The sequence below is a fragment of the Lithobates pipiens genome, unplaced genomic scaffold (assembly GCF_037356315.1).
Source record: "Lithobates pipiens isolate NorthernLeopardFrog02 unplaced genomic scaffold, aLitPip1_a1.2 Scaffold_10, whole genome shotgun sequence".
NCBI classification, from domain to species: domain Eukaryota; kingdom Metazoa; phylum Chordata; class Amphibia; order Anura; family Ranidae; genus Lithobates; species Lithobates pipiens.
In genome coordinates, this window is record NW_027507686.1 from 86,591,155 (window position 1) to 86,613,312 (window position 22,158).

Genomic DNA, 22,158 nt, shown 5'->3' on the forward strand with positions numbered 1-22,158 from the left:
GTTCCGACGGGTAAGGTTTCTATGTCTAGTCGAGACGTTAGGGCGATCGTGACATTGCCCCCCCCCAAGGGGCAGCCCCCGGATGCCCAACCGAGCCCACTTGTTCGGGTGAGAATTCTTGAAGGCGCGGATAAGTCTCTTGGCATGAATATTAGCCTCTGGCTCCCAGGAATTCTCCTCGGGTCCGTAGCCCTTCCACTTAACTAAGAATTGGACCTGGTTTCCTCTTTTCCTACAGTCCAGGATGGCCTCAACTTCGAACTCAATCTCTCCATCGACCAACACAGGTTCCGGAGGGCAGGAGGTCCTGTCAGAGAAAGGATCCTCAACTGCAGGCTTGAGGAGCGATACGTGGAACACCGGGTGAATTCGGAAAGACTCAGGGAGTTCCAACTCAAATGCCACGTCATTTAGTTTCCTTTTGATCGGGAAGGGACCCAGGAATTTTGGACCCAATTTCTTGGAGGGACAGGATAACTTGAGATTTAAGGTGGACAGCCAGACCCTATCCCCGGTCTTGAGATCCAGCTCTCCTCTTCTTCTTCTGTCGAAGACTTTCTTATTATGTTCCTGCGACTTAGTCAAGGTTTCCTGTAAGAGTTTATTATTCTCTTCAAAGAAAGCAAGTCTCTTCTGAAGCGCTGGTACCGGACATTCAGGAAGATCGCCAGACAGGAACAACGGATGGTACCCGAAATTTGCATAAAAAGGGGACTGTTTGGTGGCTGAATGGACTGAATTATTGTAGGCGAACTCGGCCATAGGTAGCAGGGAGACCCAATCGTCTTGTGAGAAGGACGAGAAGCAACGCAGGTACTGCTCTAAGGTCTGATTCGTCCTCTCGGTCTGACCGTTGGTCTGCGGATGGTAGGCTGAGGACATGCAGAGGTCGATCTTCAGAGTTGCACAGAGTGCCTTCCAAAATCTAGATGTGAACTGCACCCCCCTGTCAGACGTGATATTGGCGGGGATGCCATGAAGTCTTATAACTTCCTTTATGAAGACGTTAGCTGTCTCCGCGGCAGAGGGAGTGCCCTTCATGGGCAAGAAATGAGCCATCTTCGTGAGCCTGTCGACTACGACGAAGATCGCTGTATGGTTCTCCGAAGGGGGGAGTTCGACGATAAAATCCATGGAGATCATTCTCCATGGTCTATCAGGAACAGGTAGAGGTCTTAGTAAGCCCCAGGCTCTGGACTTGTTGCCCTTATTCCGAATGCAGGTCGTGCAGGCCTGTACGTAACTCTTGCAGTCGTTCTTCATCCGCGGCCACCAGAAGTTACGCCTGAGTAATTCTAATGTTTTGAATGTTCCAAAGTGGCCGGCCATGGGATGGTCATGACAGGAAGCCAGAACCAAGGTCCGAACTGTCTGGGGGACGAAGATCCTGTTCCCATGCCACATAAGATCATCGCTGGAGGACAGCGGGATACCGGATGGAGGTGAGGCGCCTCTGGAAGCCTGTTTAACTTGAGAGACCACATCTCCTTTTCTATCGGATGGGGCAGGCCAGTCCTGGATTGCAGTTATCTTCTGGGGATCCATCTCGACCCCTCGAATCGAGATAATCAGACCAAGGAACTGGATACTCTCCTTCTCGAAAACGCATTTTTCAGGCTTGGCATACAAGCCGTGAGAGCGGAGGCGAGTCAGTACCTTCTTGACATGTTCTCTGTGGGTGGCTAAAGTGGAGGAAAAGATTAGTATATCATCCAAATAAATGATAACAAACAAATCTAAATAGTCTCTGAAAATGTCGTTCACAAAATGCTGGAACGTAGCCGGGGCGTTACATAACCCGAAAGGCATCACTAAATATTCATAGTGTCCGAAGCGGGTACGAAAAGCTGTTTTCCACTCATCGCCTTTTCTGATACGGACGAGGTTGTAAGCCCCCCGAAGATCCAGCTTTGTAAATAGTTTAGCGGAACCCAGTCTCTGGAAAAGTTCAGGTACTAATGGCAGAGGGTAGCGATTTTTAACTGTGATTTTATTTAGTGCCCGATAGTCCACACACGGACGTAAGGATTGGTCCTTCTTCTCTACAAAGAAGATCCCAGCGCCGGCTGGGGAGGTGGAAGGTCGGATGAACCCTTTTTTAAGATTATCGTCCAGGTAGGTCTTTAGAGTACTCAGTTCGGATTCGGACAGTGGGAAGATCCTTCCGAACGGAATTTCTGCCCCCGGGAGCAGTTCAATAGGGCAATCATAAGGCCTATGAGGAGGGAGAGTTTCTGCGCCCTTCTTGCTGAAAACATCGAGAAACGCATGGTATTGCTCAGGTACAGCTTGTCGGGTTTCTTCATCCGCATCCAGACAGAGAAGGACTGACGAGTCCCCATTGGGAGTCGGACAACAATGCTGGTGGCAGTAGTCAGAGGGGAACTTGATTACTCCGGTGGCCCAGTTGATGTGTGGATTGTGTGCCTTCAGCCAAGGCATGCCCAGAATGATGGGGAACAGGGGAGACTGGATGACATCTAGGCAAAGGAGTTCTTGGTGAGACCCGGCAATGATGGCGGGTAGAGGACTGGTCTCCTGAATTACGGGTCCTGATTCCAAGGTAGACCCATCCGCCAGGTATACCGAGAGCCCCTTCCCTCGTGGTCTAAGAGGAATCCTGTTCATTCGGGCGAAAGACGAGTCAATAAAGCCACTGCATGCCCCGGAATCAATTACCGCGTGGGTTGAGATAGTCCTTCCTGGGAGCTGCAAGAGAACAGGAACAGCTAGATGGGAGATGTTATCTGGCAACATAGGAGACGAGACAGGTGGAACACGGAGGCACTTACGCATCTTCGCCGGGCAGGAACGAACAAAGTGCCCTGGTTCCCCGCAGTATAGGCATAGGTTATTGACCCGACGACGCTGGCGTTCTTCCGGGGTCAGGGATGGGCGTAGTAGCCCCAGCTGCATAGGCTCCGGAGCGTCCGATGTGGATGCAACTGGAACAGGCGGAGGTGGGTGACTAGGCACCCGTGGTAACATCCAAACCGGACGGGGAGTTGTGGTGGATCGTTCTTGGCGGCGCTCCCTCAAACGCCTGTCAATCTGGATAGCAATGTCAATCAGGGCCTCCAGGGTTTCAGGAACACCCACTCGTGCCAGCTCGTCTTTCAGGGCCTCGGAAAGCCCCATGCGGAACTGGTACCGCAGGGCCGCATTGTTCCAGTCCGTGTCTGCACTCCAACGTCGGAATTCAGAGACGTAGTCTTCTACGGGTCTGCGACCTTGTTGTAGGGCATGTAGGGCTGCTTCGGCAGTGGCGGCTAGCTGGGGATCCTCATAAAGCCTGGACATTGCCCGGAAGAAAGTGTCCATGGAGTCTAGGGACGGATCCTTCTGTTCCAACAGTCGGTGTGCCCAGGCCTGGGGTTCATTGCTTAACAGGGAGATGACGAACCCCACCTTCGTTGCCTCAAGGGAGAAAGTTCTGGGCTGTAGGGCGAAGTAGAGTTCGCAGGAGTTGCGGAATGCCCTGAACTTGCCCCGGTCCCCTGTGAACCGTTCCGGGGTTGGGACCCTGGGTTCAGGTGGCAGCATCACGACTGACGGCGGGGCATGGGCCCCAGGAGCCGCTGGTGCAGAGGCGGATAGCACCTGGATTTGTTCCTCCAGTCTGCCGTAGCCCTCTTGTAGGTTCTTAACTGCCTGTGTAAGGCCGGCCAGATGGTGGCAGAGTTCGTCCATGGGGGAGGCTCCCTGCGCAGGCTCAGACATGGCTGTCCAGTACTGTCACGTACCTGGTGGTTGAGCCTGGAATGCAGGGAGCGGCCCCTCGTATCCCCTGGCTATTGAACCCCTGAAGGTGGAGACAGGTATTCAACAGTCCAGAGGGCACAAGTGCCTGGTAGACGGTATTGGTCCGGGAGGTCAGCTGGGCACAGATAACAGGCTGGTGTAGCGGATGGTGCTTGACTGTCGCTGGCAGGCACAAGTGCGGGAACTGGCTGGTGAGCAGATGTTCCGTAATGCAGGAACTCAGGTAGGTAGCAGGAACAGCGGAGTAGATACAGGCCGGGTCAGCAGGAGACGATCAGCAAGGTACAAAGGGATGAGGCAGAAAACGTGGTCAAACAGGCAGAGGTCGTAGGCAGGCAGCAATCGATCAGAGTCAAGGAACAAGCCGGATGTCAGGAATCAGATAACAGGTTCGGATACAAACAGTACGGATCACGGACACGCTGTAGACTGGACAGCACAGATGGAAGGGAGCCAATGACTAAAGAAGGCTTCAGGGCGCCAAGCGAACGTACGACGGGTCAGCGCGCCCTCGTACGTAGACGTGCACCCGTTCGTGACCTACGTGTGCGCGTGTGCGCGTTCGTGTCGACGCGAGTGCGTTCGTTAGCTTTGACGCGCGTTGACGGGAAACGACGGACTCTCCACGACAGGTTCCGACGGGTAAGGTTTCTATGTCTAGTCGAGACGTTAGGGCGATCGTGACAAGACCCCTTTCACACCAGGGCGTTTTGTAGGCGCTATAGCGTTAGAAATAGTGCCTGCAATCCACCCTAAAGAAGCTGCACCATTGTCTGTAGTGTGAAAGCCCGAGGGCTTTCACACTACAGCGGTGCGCTGGCAGGACGTCAGAAAAAAGTCCTGCCAGCAGCTTCTTTGGAGCGGTGAAGGAGCGGTGTGTTTACCGCTCCTCCACAGCTGCTCCCCATTGAAATCAATGGGGCAGCGCTGTAATACCGCCGGAGGAGACTATTATCTGCTGATACTTTACCGTACACCTGGACCCGGGTCTTCTGTACTCTATTGAGTCATATAAGGGTGTGGGGTGTGCATACCCTGGACCCCTGAGGTTCGGACCAGATAGTCTCTCCTCTATTTGCACTGTGGTCATCCTGGTTCATTCCTCTAAGAATCTTCTATCAGATGACATATATTTAGGTGCGTCCCATCCTGCCTCTGGCTATCGATACCTGTACTCCCCTCCGTGTGTTACACTGGAGGTGGATCTATACATGTGATCTTTCGTAAGCCACACCCCTGGACTCCCTTTTTCCCCTCTCCCTCCCCCCCTTCCTGCGGTGGACTCCAGCGACAAGGGTCTAGTGTGTGATCTTCGGTGCATCTATGCAGGACAGGAGAGGAATGTTTGGGGCCACATGTGCTTTCTAAGGAGGATCCCCACTGTGGACCATACTTTTTATGGCGTGTGATGCACATTAATTGGTAATTATACAACATTGTGATGATAGATGTATATATTGCTTACAGCAAATTGTTCTTAGTATATTACGATGAACAAATTTTTCTTGTATATATCTATTTACAGTTGTCTTTTTTCTTCCACAATAGACAAATTCTCTGAAGAAGACCCCTGCAAGAGTCGAAACGCGTCAGTGTCATTTTTGCATTGTATATACAGGTGTACAGTGTTTATGTGACATAATCTATGTTGTCTATATATGTGCATCCATAATATATGTTTTTATTGCCAAGTGGAGTTCAATTCTTGACTATCATGTTAGCCATTTATATCCTCTTTTTTACTTAATATTATGAAATAACAAGTTTGCCCGATTTTTTGGCGTTTGTAGTAACTCTACTCGCATATACATGTTTTTTACCATATTATAGACATATTGTTGCCAAAAAAAAACCCACCATAGGGGAGATCTTTTTTTTTTTTTTTTCTTTACAACCAGGGGTGAATGGCACTCTCCAAACCTTTGGTGCTGTGTTACTTCTTTTTGTTTTTACCCTTTCTTGGTCTGAGTAGTTCATCAATACACAGGCTCTAATTGATTATGGAGCTGCAGGCTTGTTCATAGATAGTGCCTTTGTGTCTAAGCACTCAATTTCGCTGCACTTTCATGCCACTCCCCTTGCCATTAAGGTTATTGATGGGAGACCTTTATAGCCTGCCCACGTGACTCATGAGAGTGCTCTGTTGACCATGGCCGTAGGGGCTCTTCACCATGAGATAATCCAATTTCAAGTCCTTTCCTCACCTCATAACTGATGGCATTGGTCATTGGTTATCCTTGGTTACAGAGGCACAATCCCTCTTTTGATCAGCATTGCGCTGAGGTTCTTTGCTGGTTGCCACAATGCACTAAGACATGTTTTCAGAAAGTGGTTAAGGTCTTACATAGTTACATAGTTACATAGTTACATAGTTAGTCAGGTTGAAAAAAGACACATGTCCATCCAGTTCAACCTTAAAAACAAATAAATAAAATAAAAAATAATCGTACAATCCAAATACCCAATTTTATGCCCACAATTGATCCAGAGGAAGGCGAAAAAAAAAACCCAGCAGAGCATGCTCCAATTTGCTACAGCAGGGGAAAAAAATTCCTTCCTGATCCCCCAAGAGGCGATCAGATTTTCCCTGGATCAACTTTACCTATGTACCCAGTTATATTATGTACATTCAGGAAAGTATCCAGGCCTTTCTTAAAGCAATCTACTGAGCTGGCCAGAACCACCTCTGGCGGGAGTCTATTCCACATTTTCACAGCTCTAACTGTGAAGAAACCTTTCCGTACTTGAAGATGAAATCTCTTTTCCTCTAGACGTAAAGAGTGTCCCCTTGTCCTCTGGGTTGACCGTACAGAGAACAACTCAACACCAAGTTCACTATATGGACCTCTAATATATTTGAACATGTTGATCATATCCCCCCTTATTCTCCTCTTCTCAAGAGTGAATAAATTCAGTTCCTCTAATCTTTCCTCATAGCTGAGTTCCTTCATGCCTCTTATCAGTTTGGTTGCCCTTCTCTGCACTTTCTCCAGTTCCCCGATATCCTTTTTGAGAACTGGTGCCCAAAACTGAACTGCATATTCCAGGTGAGGTCTTACTAATGATTTGAACAGGGGCTAAATGATATCTCTCTCTCTCTGGAGTCCATACCTCTCTTAATACAAGAAAGGACTTTGCTCGCTTTGGAAACAGCAGCTTGGCATTGCATGCTATTATTGAGCTTATGATCTACCAAAACCCCCAGATCCTTCTCCACTATGGATCCCCCCAGTTGTACTCCCCCTAGCATGTATGATGCATGCATATTCTTAGCCCCCAAGTGCATAACTTTACATTTATCAACATTAAACCTCATCTGCCACATAGTCGCCCAATTAGACAGTGTATTGAGGTCGGCTTGTAAATTGGAGACATCCTGTAAGGACGTTATTCCACTGCATATCTTGGTGTCATCTGCAAAGACAGAAATTTTACTTTTGATCCCAGACCCAATATCATTTATAAAGATGTTAAAAAGTAAGGGTCCCAGCACTGAACCTTGGGGTACATCACTGATAACCTTAGACCATTCAGAGTAAGAATCATTAATCACTACTCTCTGAATTCTGTCTTTTAGCCAATTTTCTATCCATTTACAAACTGATATTTCCAAACCTGTAGACTTTACCTTACACATGAGCCGTGTGTGGGGAACTGTATCGAACGCTTTTGCAAAATCCTTGTATACCACGTCCACCGCCACCCCTCTGTCCAAGGTTTTACTTACCTCCTCATAAAAAGAAATCAGATTTGTCTGACAACTTCTGTCTTTCATGAATCCATGTTGTCTGTTGCTTAAAGTGTTTTTGTTCAGCAAGAACTCGTCGATGTGGTCTTTTATTAAACGCTCCAGTATCTTCCCAGCTATAGAAGTTAAGCTAACAGGTCTATAGTTACTTGGTAAAGACTTTGATCCCTTTTTAAATATAGGCACCACGTGCGCCCTGCGCCAATCCAGTGGGACTATTCCCATCTATAATGAGTCCCTAAAAATTAGATACAATGGCTCTGAAATTACAGAGCTCAATTCTTTTAGGATCCGTGGGTGGATGCCATCAGGGCCAGGTGCTTTATCCACCTTTATTCTGTCTAAATATTTCTGGACCATATCACTTTTGAGCCATTGTGGATCATTTGGGGCTGTGTCACTATCACCCCCATTATGGACATACGCTCCCCCATGCTCTTTTGTGTACACAGAGCTGAAGAAAGTATTTAATAAATTAGCCTTCTCTTTGTCCCCAGTCACCCACTCTAGATTATTTTGTAAAGGGCCTACATGCTCAGACTTGACCTTTTTACTATTAATATATTTGAAGAATTTTTTGGGGTTTGTCCTACTATCTTTTGCAATCTGTCGTTTTGAATTTTTGCATCCTTGATTTCCTTTTTACATATTCTGTTAAATTCTTTGTAACATTTAAATGTCACTAGTGATCCTTCATTTTTATATTTTTTAAAAGCTCTTCTCTTATAGTTTATAGCTTTTTTAACTTTGGCTGTGAGCCACATAGGTTTTGTTTTTAGCCTTTTAAACTTATTGCCCATGGGAATATACTTTGCAGTGAGGTCCCAAACAGTCTTTTTGAAGAATTCCCATTTCTGTTCTGTGCCCATTGAAGCAAATATTCTCTCCCAGTCTAAGTCCTGGAGAGCAGCCCTCATCCTTGGAAAATTTGCTCTCTTGAAGTTAAGTGTTTTTATCTTACCCGTATGTATTTCTTGTTTTGCGCTAACATCAAAGGAAATCATGTTATGATCACTGCTACCCAGGTGTTCCTTTATCTGGACATTAGTAATAAGCTCTGCATGGTTTGAGATTACCAGGTCCAACAGAGCTTCATTCCTAGTTGGGGCCTCAATAAACTGGACCATAAAATTGTCATGTAATAGGTTTATCATTTTTTGCCCTTTAACTGTCCCAGCAGTGCCATTACTCCAGTCAATTTCTGGGTAGTTAAAATCCCCCATTATTATCACTGTCCCAGCCCTTGCAGCCCTTTCCATCTGTGCAAGGAGCTAAGTCTCCACCTCCTCATTAACATTGGGTGGTCTATAACAAACTCCAATGATTAACTTTGAACTACACCCATCTAAATGCAGTTCCACCCATAATGCTTCAGACTCATCACACTCTCCATCCACCAGGTCCTCTTTCACACTTGCTTTGAGATCACTTCTCACATAGAGACAGAGCCCGCCACCTTTCCTTTTTACCCTGTCTCTCTGAAAGAGTGCATAGCCAGGAATATTAATAGCCCAGTCATGTGAGGATTGAAGCCAAGTTTCAGCAATACCGATTACATCATAGCTCTCCTCATGCACCACAGCTTCCAACTCACCTATTTTGCTTGGCAGACTTCTGGCATTGGTGTACAAACACTTTAATGCATTATTACATTTTGCTCTGGTGTTTTTCATATTTTTAGTAGTACAAATTGCCCTATAGTTTTCAATGGCTGTTTGCAACATGGAAAATTTCTTGTCACCTGCCATATCCCACCCCCCATCTATCCCCATTCCACCCTCCATTAATGTCTGACCCCTAACTGACCTGTCTGCCCAATGTAATTCTGGTTCACCTTCCCCCCTCAAACCCAGTTTAAATACTTCTCCAGCCTTCCCATAAACCTCTCCCCCAGCACAGCAGACCCCCTTCCATTCCAGTCTTCTGCATGTCTTTACTCTCCTTTTTGCCAGAGGAGTATTGCAAATTTAGCGATGTCTTTGACAAAGGCATCTCCTCGAGGGTACCACTGTACCGGCCCTCTTTTTGACTGACTATAAGAATCTCACATTTGTCTGAGGCAAAACGCTGATCTCCCAGAAGGGCATGATAGGTCCTTTTTTTCTGTCAAGCTTCAATTGCATAGTTTCCTTCTTACCCGGTACTAAGAATGTGAGGGCTGATACATTGTCTCAACAGTTTTCCTTCTCTTCCAGGATGGAGTCGGGTCCTACTCCTGTGATAATTCCAGATCACATTCTAGCCACTATTCGCACTAGTCTCACTTCACTTTTGGATGACAGAATTCTTGCTGCTCAGATCCATTCTCCTCCTGCTCCTGGAAAACCTTGTGACCAATGCTTTGTCCCCTAGAATCTCCCCACTGCTTTGCTCCAGACCTATCATTCTCCCCAGGCAGCTGGTCACCCAGGGAAGAATCAAATCATTTGGTCATTCTCAACAATTCTGGTGGTCTAGTCTCCGCGCTGATGTAACTGCTTTCATAGCCACTTGTTCCATGTGTACCCAGAGTAAAACACCACAACACCTTCCAGTGGGCCTCCTACAACCCATACCTAATGGAGAGAGCCCTTGGACCCACTTCTCTATTGATTTTATTGTGGAGTTACCCAACACCCAGGGCAACACAGTTATTCTTATGTTTGGTTCATGAAGATGTCTCATTGTATTCCACTTAAGAAATTGCCTACATCCAAAGAACTGGCATCCATTTTCGCTCGGGAGATCTTTCGGTTACATGGGCTGCCTAAGGTTATCATCTCGGACAGGGGTAACCAGTTTGTGTCCAGGTTTTGGCAAGCTTTTGTGCACAGTTGGGCATTCAGCTTTCCTTCTCTTCAGCGTATCACCTGCAGTTCAATGGGGCTGCAGAACGAGCCAATTAAGACTTGGAGCAGTTTATACATTGCTATATTTCTGACCACCATAACAACTTGTTAGACCTCTTACCTTGGGTGGAGTTGCTCACAATTGTACCATCAGTGCCACCTCCCAATTGTCTCAGTTTATGGTGAATTATGGGTTACAGCCATCCATGTTGCCTAACACATTTGTTCCTCAAAGAATTCCTGCGTTAGAGGAACATCTCCGTGATCACCGTTCCACTTGGGTGCAGGTCCAAGAGTCATTGCGACGTGCCAGTGATAGGTACAGACTTCATCTGACCCCCAATGCCTACCTGCACCTTCCTACTAAGTTGGGGAAAGGGTGTGGTTGTCATCCCTTAACCTCCAACTCTGGGTTCCCTCACTGAAACTGGCATTGTGTGAATTGGACCTTTCCGTATTCTCCGTAGCATCAACCCAGTGGCCTACATATTAGATCTTCCTTCCAACATGCGTATTTCTAATGTATTCCATATTTCCTTATTAAAACCTTTGGTGTGCAATCACTTTACCACCTCTGTATCACCCCCTCACCCTGTTCAGGTTGAGAACCATGAGGAGTATGAGATACAATCTATCATTGACTCCTGCAGGTTTCGTGGGCGCATACAGTACCTTATTCATTGGAGAGGTTACGGTCCAGAGGATTGCTCTTGGGTCTCATCCTTGGATGTGCATGCTCCTGTCCTCCTTCGTGCTTTGCATAGATGTTTTTCTCTCAAACTTGGTGCCCCTCTGAGGAGGAGGGATCATTAAGGAGGGGGTACTGTCAGGGCTTAGCTTTTTGCAGCTCTCTTCTTAGTACTCAGGCTGTTCAGCTGTTGGATAATTGTGTTATAGTTACCTACTCATCAGTCTCACCTACAGCCAGCCCCTTCTGGCTATTTAAACTGTCTTGTTCATTCCTTTACTGTCTTTGTCTGGTCAACATATCTGTAGTGTCTCTGCTGTGTTCCTGTGAAAGACTTTGCCCAACTGACATCCCTTTTGGTTCCTGATCCTGTTCATCTACCTCCGACTATGCTGATTTCTGGTTTCCTGATTACTGGCTTGTTTGACTAACCATTTTGGCTCCGATCCCTGGCTTACATTTTAAAAACATTTACTGATCTGTACCATTTTTACCATTACAATAAAGGTGTGATTTTTACTGCATTTTCTGTCTCAGTCTGATTCATGGTTCCTGACATGTACAGAGATTCTACATCCATAGTGACTATACGTGTTTTTGGTGGTAATTTCAGTACAGTTGTATCTTGCAGAAAACTGTCAGTATTTATGACTAATGGTTTTAACTTTTTTTTTTCCTACAAGACTTCAGATTTATTCAGTAAGTGTGTTCATAACTGTTATGACGGTTCTGCGTGAATTTCCTGGATTGAGAATCTTGCGTAGCATGTTGAAGTCCTCAATTTCTGGATTATCCGGAATGGCACTGATAAATTCTTAATGTAGGAATAGTAGTGGTAAAAAAAGCACTTGTGGTTTAGCCAAGCTTGCTTTTTTGTACAATTCTCCTTTAAGGGGGCGTGTCCATATCTTGCATACTTTTACTGATAGGTGTCCCTCATAAGGATGAGCTCCGGCGTGTTTGCACAGCCCGCATGCAGAGCCTGCCAAGAGGTCGGCATTGCGCTGCGCTAATCACAGGCAGATAGACATTGTCCCGATGTGCGGCTGCACAGATCGGGAAATGTCTCACTACCTGTGATTAGCACAGTGCCGGCTTCCTGGACGTGGGCTGTGCGAACATGCCGGAGATCATCCTTAGTCCCTCATTCCCATCTCAAAAAGTTGGGAGGTATACAATACTATTGTGTTTGCGCTAAAATTTATTTTAGTATATTTTTTCCTAATAATATGTGTAGCAGCCATAACCCTTTGTAGGGCGACCTTAACTTTCTGGGCTTACCGGTTACCTCTGCTTGGCTTGTTCTTCCACGTCTAGGGGTTCCAACAACTTTGGACGCTGACACCAATAAAGTCCTTTTGAAAGGTTTTATTTTGTAGCGGTAACATCCAACAGCACAGTCTCATATGGGAACAGAGGGAAAGGGTGAAGAACTCAGGCACCTTGAACTGCAGACATAACAAAGTCTCTAGTACCACCCAGAGAGTAGCCACTAGCAGCTGGGCGCTTCAAGGCTAAACAAATCTCTAGCCAGAGATTATGGCAGTCAGCACTTTGATTCAGAACTTGTAGAATCTCTGACCTTGAACAAGTTGTAACTGAAAGTGAACAGGAACCTTTTTCTTCAGTACCTGGACGGTTCTCTGTCTCCTTGGTAGTACTGGAAAAAGTGTGGATCCGTCAATTTCCTTCCCAACTCAGTAACTAGGCACTTCTCAGGATGCCAGCTTGTTGGCCCTCCTCCGAAGAGTCCTCCCCGGTCACTTTCACAAGCTGTGATGCCCCTCCAAGTCGAGAGCACACCCGGACACCTTGAATCCTCCCTCAGTTACTGCGCCTTGGACCAGCTAGTTCCGAGACTCAAGAACAGACGGATCCCTACCCTAGACCAGGCGGATCTATTGGGGCTAACCAACAGAAGAATGTTGCGGAGCGTCAAACGCTACCCCGGTCTAGGAAACAGACCGCTAGGGCCTAAGACTCCTCAGCGGGGCCCGGCACACCCACTGATTGGCTCCGAGGAAGCTGATTCCCAAAACGTCCAACCAGGCCTGGTTCTGGCCTGTCATGTGCACCTCACCGTACACATGACCAGGCAGAAATCTAACACAGCCCAGCCAAACTGATGTCAAAGTTAACCTACATAATTAACGCTCAGAACCCTATTACCGTTCTGAGGCAAACCTAAATTTAAAATCGAATGACACTTTGTCCAAAATGTCATTCGCTACATATGTGTTTCATAGATAACTGTGCAAATACAGTGCATGAAAAGTGCAACTACCGCCATTTTATTCTCCAGGGTCTCGTGCTTTTAGAAAATATATACTTTTTTTGGGGGGGGGGGCTTATAGTAATTTACACCACAAAATGCAGAGTTTAACACTTGAACAAAAGATTAAAAAAATCCCATGGTAAACAAACAGTTAACCTGCACTCCTAAAACAAGCACGTAAAACCTTAACATAAGAGAAAAAAAAAATGATAATAGTTAAATAATAAAGAAGCTGTACTTATTTATTTCTTACTTAGTACAAATCATCACAAATAGGTAAAAGGTTATAGAAATATGTGGAAAACAACAGCTCAATATGTCATAGTATAAACCTATAGCCAGAACTAATAAGTCCATGCATATCTGTGACCTATAACCAATAGCAATAGTCCTGGGAGACACAGAGTAACTTTTTTTTTTTTTTTAAGTAAATGCGTGACGGGAACGTTCAGCCTCTCGCTTTGTTTCCAGGGGTAGGAAATAAGGGATGCGCACTAGAGAGCGGAAGTAAAGCGAGTTTAGCTTTTCTGATTTTACGTTGTGAAGGTTTGCCGAGGCGGGAGAGTTTGGCGAAGTATGGCTACCGCTTCTAGTATTGATGTGGACGCCACTCAACACCTAAGAGACATTTTAAAGCTGGATCGCCCGGGGGGTAAGAGGTTTTCATTATTGTGTGGCGGAGGGAGCTTGCAAAGAAGGTGTTGTGGGGAGTGGTGGACCCGCTGTGTATAGAAACTACGGAAATGAAAGTGGAATGCCTGATAGAATAGAGGAGAATTTGTTATGTATGGCACGAACCTTGAGTAAATTGATATGGCATGTTGTATGAGAAATGATTTATTGTTCTTAAAATGTTTTGTTTACAGCTCAAATTTCAGCTACAAAATTGCAAATGAAACTGGTAAATGCTATTCCGCTACTTAAAGTGCTACTAAATGTTCTTTTTCATTTTTTTTAAATCAAATAAAATCTATGTTTTCTCTCCCTGCTCTGTGCAAGGATATTACGTAGTGCTGCAACTTAAAGCGGTTGTAAACCATCCATTCTATGCATTGGGGTGAAAAACCCATTTTAGTGCACCAGAGCCCCCTTTTACTTACTTGAGCCTAATCGTTCCTGTGTCGGGGACAAGCACACCCACTTGTCTTGGGTCCTGATTGGATAGATTGATAGTGGCGCAGCCATTGGCTCCCAGGGCTGATGTGGGAGCCGGGTGGCAGAACCCAGTCCTGATGTCTGCCAATGGACCCAGCAGCAGGACACGGGAGCGCGCCCGCAACGGTGCCCCGAGGGAGAACGATTCTCCGGGGCCCTTGAAGGAGAAGCCAGGAGTGCAGCTTTGGGACCCCAGAAGAGAAGGATCGGGCCACTCTGTGCAAAACCAACTGCAGAGGAAGTGACTTTTTGTTTAAAAAAATAAATATTAATGTTAACATATCCTTTAAGCCAGTGGTCATTAACCCCGTCTTCAGGGCCCACTAACAGGCCAGGATTGCAAGATAACTGAAATACATCACAGGTGATATAATTTGCTGCTCAGTGATTGCAGTATTCTAGTCTGCATCTCCCCAAGGTAATACATAAAACCTGACCTGTTAGTGGGCCCTGAGGACAGGGTTGATGACCACTGCTTTAAGCCTAGTACACACAGGCCAAATGTTGGGCTGTATCAGCCAGTTCAGTAGAAACCGGCTGACATTTAGCCCATGTGTACTAGAGTCAGTTCGACAGTAGCTGGCTTCTGTCGAAGGTTCGTGACTGAAAAAGGTCTGCTGACTGGTTCCCGATCAGCACTTTCAGCCAATGACAGAGAGCGTTAACTAAGTGTACTGGCGGGGGGGCGCCCCCTGTCAGAAAACAATAACAGCAGGGGAGATTGTTGTACTAATGTCAAATAGTCAGTACACCGGAGCTGTCGTGTTTTTTTTCATTCAGCCTTACTGGGTTGAAGAAAAATTGCAATTCTAGTGTGTATGGGGTTTTACCTTTTTTTTTTTTTTAATTTTCCATCCACCTGCTGGTGCTGTCCGCTCCTCCTCTTCTCTTCTCTTCTTCCAGTGCTCCCTCAGCAACCTTTGTGCAAGAACTCTCCCAAGCTGGGCTGTGTGGGTTGGCCACTCCTGGCTGGCCAACCCTGATAGGTTTACTTCCTCTTTGTCTCCCTGCAAAGGTAAAGCATAATGGGTTACTATGCATCGCATAGTAGCCCATTATGTGTCACTTACCTGACACAGGAGCCAGCGATGTCACCGCGGTCCCCTGTAGTCCGGAGCTTCCATCTTCTTCCGGGTATCGCTGCTCTGGCCACTCACAGCGGCGGTGCAGAGATGACATCACTCCCGCGCATGTGCATGGGAGCCGCCGCTAACGGCATATCGCCGTTAGCAGCGGCATGCCGCTAACGGCGATAGTGCGCATGCGCCATAGACGGCTGTCGCTGTCTTTTAGTAAATATCTCCTAAACCGTGTAAGTTTAGGAGATATTTCTTGGACCTACAGGTAAGCCTTAATCTAGGCTTACCTGTAGGTCAAAGTGGTTTGTATGGGTTTACAACCACTTTAAGGTAAAACATGTTTTGTAACTGTACAATCCCAAAGTTCATTAGAACAGCTATTTATGGTATATTTTGGCTGCTCAGTCTTCTGCCAATAGTAACGTTCTTTATCACATCACATGCAGACTTTCTTCCATAATGTAGAGAAAAAGAAATGGTGTGCTGATTGCAGTACATTATAGTAGAAGGCTACTTATCTCCCCACCTCGTCCAGAGAATGCTTTCAGAAAATGTCGGACATTCTGAGTGTTACCTATGCTGAGTGGGTGATCTCCTATGTTGAGAAACCAGTGGAGATCACTGTCGTAGCGATAACTATTAAAACTTGAGGGATTTCACATGTATGGCGTTACATTTATCCAAGCTAGACTAATGTCATAATATACATATCTGGAATTATTTAATTCAGTGGTGGTCAACTTGCTAAAGATTGGATTCCTCAAGTGCTGGGCCAAAAGTATCTAAAATTGGACCATAGTGTTTTTAATATTTGCTAAAATGTATCATAGGATTATTAAAATATTTAAAGTGCTCTGTTTTATGTTGGATACATTTGTGCTTGGAATGCTGCTTTTTGGGGAGTCACCATGATCTGCTAATTATTTAAAGCTTAACTTCGATGATAAAATGTATCTCTTGCAGTGGGGCCTAGCTGGTACTGAAGGGCTAATTGCTTTTCTGGTCTCGGTTAGAGGACAAACTTTTACTTGCCTCATCCTCTGCTCCCCCGGCAGACAGCCCTCCCCCACAATCAAGCAGTAAACTGTTCTTGGTGTCTTCATGTCCAGAGCAGGGCTATGGTCTATGGTCTGGACTCTAGACCAGTGGGAGTGCAGAGGTGCTGAATTTGAGGGGTGGAGCAGAAGATTGGGTAAGCAAAACTCATTTTATTGTTCCCCCTACAAAAAAAAGACTAAATGAGCCATTAACCCTTGTAGTATGATCACAACCCCACTGCAAGGGATTATTTACTTGCCTGGAGTTGGGCTTTAACTACTTGCCAACCATATAAGGCATATATTTGGCAGGTAAGAAAAGTCAAATGTATTGCCCACCCACTCCATATGTGTTCATTTGGCCTGAGGCTGTGTGCATAGAGCGCAGATTTAGGTCACATTTTCTGATTGAGAGCCAATAAGAGAGGTTCCTGATCATGTGACCACCAAAAGATGGATGGAGGATGATGAGCTAAGCTTTATTGTCCATATTCTGTTCTCCTAGCCACATGCTTCAGGTTAGAAGAATAACAGACTTTGGGGGTCAGTTCACTAAGATTTAAATATGGAATTAATTTTTGTGTAATAACTTGGGTGGTATTCATCTCAGAAGCAAGCAATTCCCCCAAAAATACGCTAGCTAATGATTGTGTTTATTTTGCTCATTACACTTCATTTTATAATAGACTGGATCTCTGGCTGCAGCAGGAATTAGAACTTTTAGCAGCCGTATTGCCACTGTTAGATGTGGCACCTCCTTTTCGGTGATTATGGTTGTCAGTGATCCGACTCATGCTTGCCCGGCTCACTCAGCTGTGAGAGGTATTCCCAGCTGATGGGTAACTGAACAAAGGAGCTGGGTATGGGGCTTTTTGGTATCTTAAGGCCCTCTTAAACAAAAAGGATACTCCCAGACACCAGCCTCCCATGTGAATGAGTAAGGGATACATAGTACCCCTACTAATTCACAAAAAAATATAACCCAGTCCTAAACATCCAAATGTTTGACAGGTCCTTTATTAAATAAAAAACAAAAAATGTTCCTTCGTGTACATCCATCACGTTCTCCGATGGTGCAGGCCCGCGTTAATCACGATAAATGGTGCTTGCTGGGGAAAAAAAGAAGAAAAAAGTCTCCCGTTGAGACCAAACCTGTCCAATTTCGATCCTTTCCTTGTGTCAAATAACCTCTCCAGATTCCTGACGCTAAATTTAAAGGTGTGGGGTCACATTGGTAACATCATTGACCGAGTCTATATTGGGTCAGTAATATGACCTTTTCTTTGATGGCACAAGATCTAAAACTGGATGATAGGTGTCGGAACATTTTCTTGTTGCATTTATTTTATAACTCCGATATGTTGAGTTGTAGTCCCTCCAGTTACCTTGGGTTTGAATCCTTTGTAACACGGCAGTAATTAACTCTTAAATTAGCAAAACACATTACACTGGGTAAGTTCATAGTACAAAGGTGAAAACTTTTTATTTTTTTGTCTGAACTGCTCAATGGTTTCCTGGAGCAGGGTACCTGTATGACTATCCTCTTCACTCTTACATGTCTGACATATCTGAGCGCTGAGCTGTTTGCAAATCTGTGGTGCAGGTTGGTTTTCTTTGGCCATCACAAGCTTCTCACTGCTCTGCCTAGAGCAGGGATCCTCAAACTACGGCCCTCCAGCTGTTGTGCAACTACACATCCCATGATGCATTGTAGAACTCTGACATTCACAGACATGACTAGGCATGATGGGAATTGTAGTTCCTGAACAACTGGAGGGCCATAGTTTGAAGACCCATGGCCTAGAGGCTGAGTGAGACTACCAGTCAGAGGCAGTAGTCCCTCAAGAAAAAGTATAACCACAAGGTAAAAAACCTTGATGAATCCTCCAAGGGACCATATAGCACCATTCAGATCCTTCCCTTTGTTGCAAGCAAGTAGACAAATGCATAACTAGGTGTGTTTGATGGTACTGGTCTCTGGCATCAGGGGCGTTATGGAAACAGTTACTGTTAACACCCCACGGGCTAAGATATGCTCCATTCACAATGCAAGTAGAATAATAGTGGATCTATCATTGCTGTTGGGTCATCTCTATGATCTATCTGCCAGCTGTTTTAATTTGTCAGGCAACAGATTGATCACATAACTCTACCAGCACTGATAAATCTGGCGCTATTGTGAGTGCAGTGACAAGGCACTGGATGTAGCTGTCATCGCTGCTAATAATGTGTCTGTTAAGGCCATAAAGCTACCAAAAGCTCTCCTCAACTTGGCCAGCAAGAGCGATGCGCAGATAAAACAATGAAAAGGAAAGTAGATGGTATATAATTTCCTTACCTGCACAAAGGTTATGCTAGTATTATGTATATATGGGCTGCACGTTGTAACTTTTTTACGTGTGTGAAAATTTGTGATAAACTGCGCACCCTATATATGCATCCAACTTTTAAATTCAAAACGGGGGAATATCGTAAACGACCACTAGATGTCTCCAGTGGATGACCATAGGTAAATTAACATGTGAAATCTTCTACATTATTCACTCTAAAGTGCATAGGTGCAAACAAATACATGTGACTATCCCCAGATGTCTCCAGTGGGTATAAAATAAATAGGAAATATATTGTCCAAAAATCGATAGTAAATAGTGTCAAAATCAGTCATATACAAGTATAGTGTCCTAAAACTTTTATCGAAGGACTTCCAATGGTGCACAAGTCGCGTTATCTAGCAGGAAAGTGACTATGGGTCTTCCTCCACCAACACCTGTTGCATAACCTACTCACCAGAAATAAATGACTCCCATTACAGGTAGGGTTGCACTGATACCATCGAGTATTTGCCTGAGTACTTGTACTCTGACAAATGCTCTGATGCTTAATCCTATACTTGGACAGTCATGGGTGATCAGTGCAGCGATGGGGAGGAGTCACAATCGCATATCTACCTTTTTCCACGTAACTTTTTTTAGCCCTGTTGGGGAGGCTTTGAGATATTGGGGGTCTTAAAAGACCACTGACGTGTCCCTTTTGACACATTGGAAAGGGGCTGAGGATAGATATGTGCTCGGTCAAATGCTCGGTATCAGCAACAATGCTAGTATTGGTGCAACCCTACCTATAATGGGGGTCATGCAGTTCTGTTGAGTAGGCTGTGTGACAGGTCTCGGTGGAGCCCAGCGGTCTTTCAAAAGCAATTTTTTTTTGAGGAAAAAAAGATAAATCAAAAAATAAAAAAAGCGTAACAGTAAAGTTAGCCCAATTTTTTTTTTTTTTTTTTTTTTAATGTGAAAGATGTTAGGCCGCAAGAATCGTGAGAATCATATTCTATCTTCTAAGCAAAGAAAATTTTGATTTTCATTTTAGCCAGAATCGTGTGTCTGTGTGTTTTTTTTTATTTTTATTTTTTTATTTTATTTTTTATTTTTTTTTATAATATATACACGCACGCACATGGAGGCGGGTCAGTTACGGTCAGCGGAGCGAGAGAAGATGAATGGACTTCGTTGGACATTTTTATTTTTTAATAAAGGACTTGTCCGAAACGGTCTTGTCTTTTGTACCATTTTGACACTTTTTTTTTTTTTTTTTTTTTTGTGAAATGGTAGGGGTACATTTGTACCCCGTTAACATTTTACACGGGGGGGGGCAGGATCTGGTGGTTCCCTTGTTAAAGGGGGTTCCAGATTCCGATAAAATCCCCCGCAGACCCCCACAACCACCGGGCAAGGGTTGTGGGGACAAGGTGCTTTGGGGGGCTACCCCAAAGCACCCTCCCTATGTTGAGGGCATGTGGCCTGGTACGGTTCGAGGGGGCGCTCTCATGTCCCCCCCCCCCCTTTTTCCTGTGGCCTGCCAGGTCGTGTGGTCGGATAAGGGTCTGGTATGGAATTTTGGGGGGACCCCATGCCATTTTTTTTTTGTGTTCCCCTTAATATTCATACAAGACCAGGGCCTGGTAATGGGCAGGGGGGGTCCCATGCGTTTTTTTTTTTTTTTTTTAATGACTTATTTTATCTGTATTGCCGGGACCGACAATTCATTATAGCCATGAGTACTTTTAAATGACTTTTCTAAAAGGTAAAAAAAATAAAAAAGGTAATTTTGTGAAGGGACTATTCTAAACATGGGGAAAATGGGCCATTTTACAGGCATACTATAGACACCCCCCAGGTATGACATTTAAAGGAATAATTTTTAAAAACGTTATATAATCTCCTGGGGCAGGACCCGGATCCCCAAACACTTGTTAGGACAATAACGTTCATATAAGCCTTTAAAATGAAAACTCTTTGATTTTTCATGTTAATGTCCTATAGACTAATGGTGTTCTGGCGGCTTTTGAATTTCCCCCGAACACTGCATATTCGGTGTTCTGCAGAACATCCGCACAACCAAAGTTCGCCCATCCCTAGTGTTAACATTATTACAAATATTTTTACAGGCAATTGAGATTTTATAAATTTTTCATTCACGCACACATTTAAGTGTAGATCTATGTCAAAGGCCATGCTTGCCTGCATTAGATGCACAGATGTTTTGTGTATCCACTCGCTGGTAGTCCCATTCGTGTATATTGTCAGCTGAATGTAGACAGCCCTGCTCCCAGTATTCAGACATTCATGTGGGTGCGTATCCCTGAACTCAATCTACATTTGGGGACATGCACTAGCATGTATCTGCACCCACATGTAGGTCAAAGTGGGAGCTGCATCTGTGTCCCATTACACATAAATGATTCATACTTAGATGGTCTAAGGTTATTGGTGGTGAAAACACTATAATATAATAATGCACATTACTCCCTTCACCCTTGGAGGTGGTAAGAATTATTTAATTCTGTCATGAGTGTCGTAACTCTTAATGAACCTTGCGCCAGGTTTTCATGAATTCGGTTCAGTTATGGGGCCAATACCAGATAACAGATAATTGTTGCAAATGCTTTTATTGAATTGCTCTGCTTGTTCTTGTTTTAATATGGTTTTGATGTTTTTGACTTTTTTTTTTATTTAATTATATATATATATATATATTTTTTTTTTTTTTAGATCCTTTTGCCGACAGCCAAAAAAAGACATGTTCTTTTAATGGAAATATGAATGGTTTTCTTGCAAGTGATCAGGCTGGACCTGTAAATGCAGAAACTGACACTACATTGCAGGACCCTAGTCTCCGAGCTGCTGGCATGGTGCCCTTCTCCAACAAGCAAGTAATGTAAGTAAATAGTGGTTGGTTAGGTTTTCTGATATAACTTAACACAGTCTTACTTTTGTTTAATTTGATTGTCAGATGTGTTTTCTTAAAGTAGATTTTTTTTTGTTTTGGATAGAGCAAGGTAAGGTTATAACCCCAGGCAGATTAGTCTTTCTTGTATATCACGGGACAGAGCCATAGTAATAAGTATATGGGCTATATAGGCCACTTTTAGGTGATGGACACTGGCACACCCTAGACAGGAAGTTCACTCCCTATATAACCTCTAAGGTGTTGGTCTTGAGTAAAGATGTGCTATCCTGAGCTCCGTTGCAGTAATCTTTGTGGCAAGCTATGCAGCCGGATCAATTCAAAGTGTCTTTTTAGGATGGT

At 44.8% G+C, this 22,158-nt stretch overlaps 1 protein-coding gene across 2 annotated transcripts in view; it reads left to right on the plus strand.

The window, feature by feature from the left end:
• The first annotated feature begins 13,786 nt into the window (after positions 1–13,786).
• EDC4 (enhancer of mRNA decapping 4) overlaps positions 13,787–22,158 on the plus strand; it is a 499,346-nt gene continuing 490,974 nt past the window's right edge. For both annotated transcript variants that reach the window (XM_077456654.1, XM_077456664.1), the window contains exons 1-2: positions 13,787–13,953; positions 21,621–21,786. In XM_077456654.1, the coding sequence (XP_077312780.1) occupies positions 13,878–13,953; positions 21,621–21,786 (242 nt within the window). In that variant the 5' untranslated portion in view covers positions 13,787–13,877. The remainder of the gene's footprint in view (positions 13,954–21,620; positions 21,787–22,158) is intronic.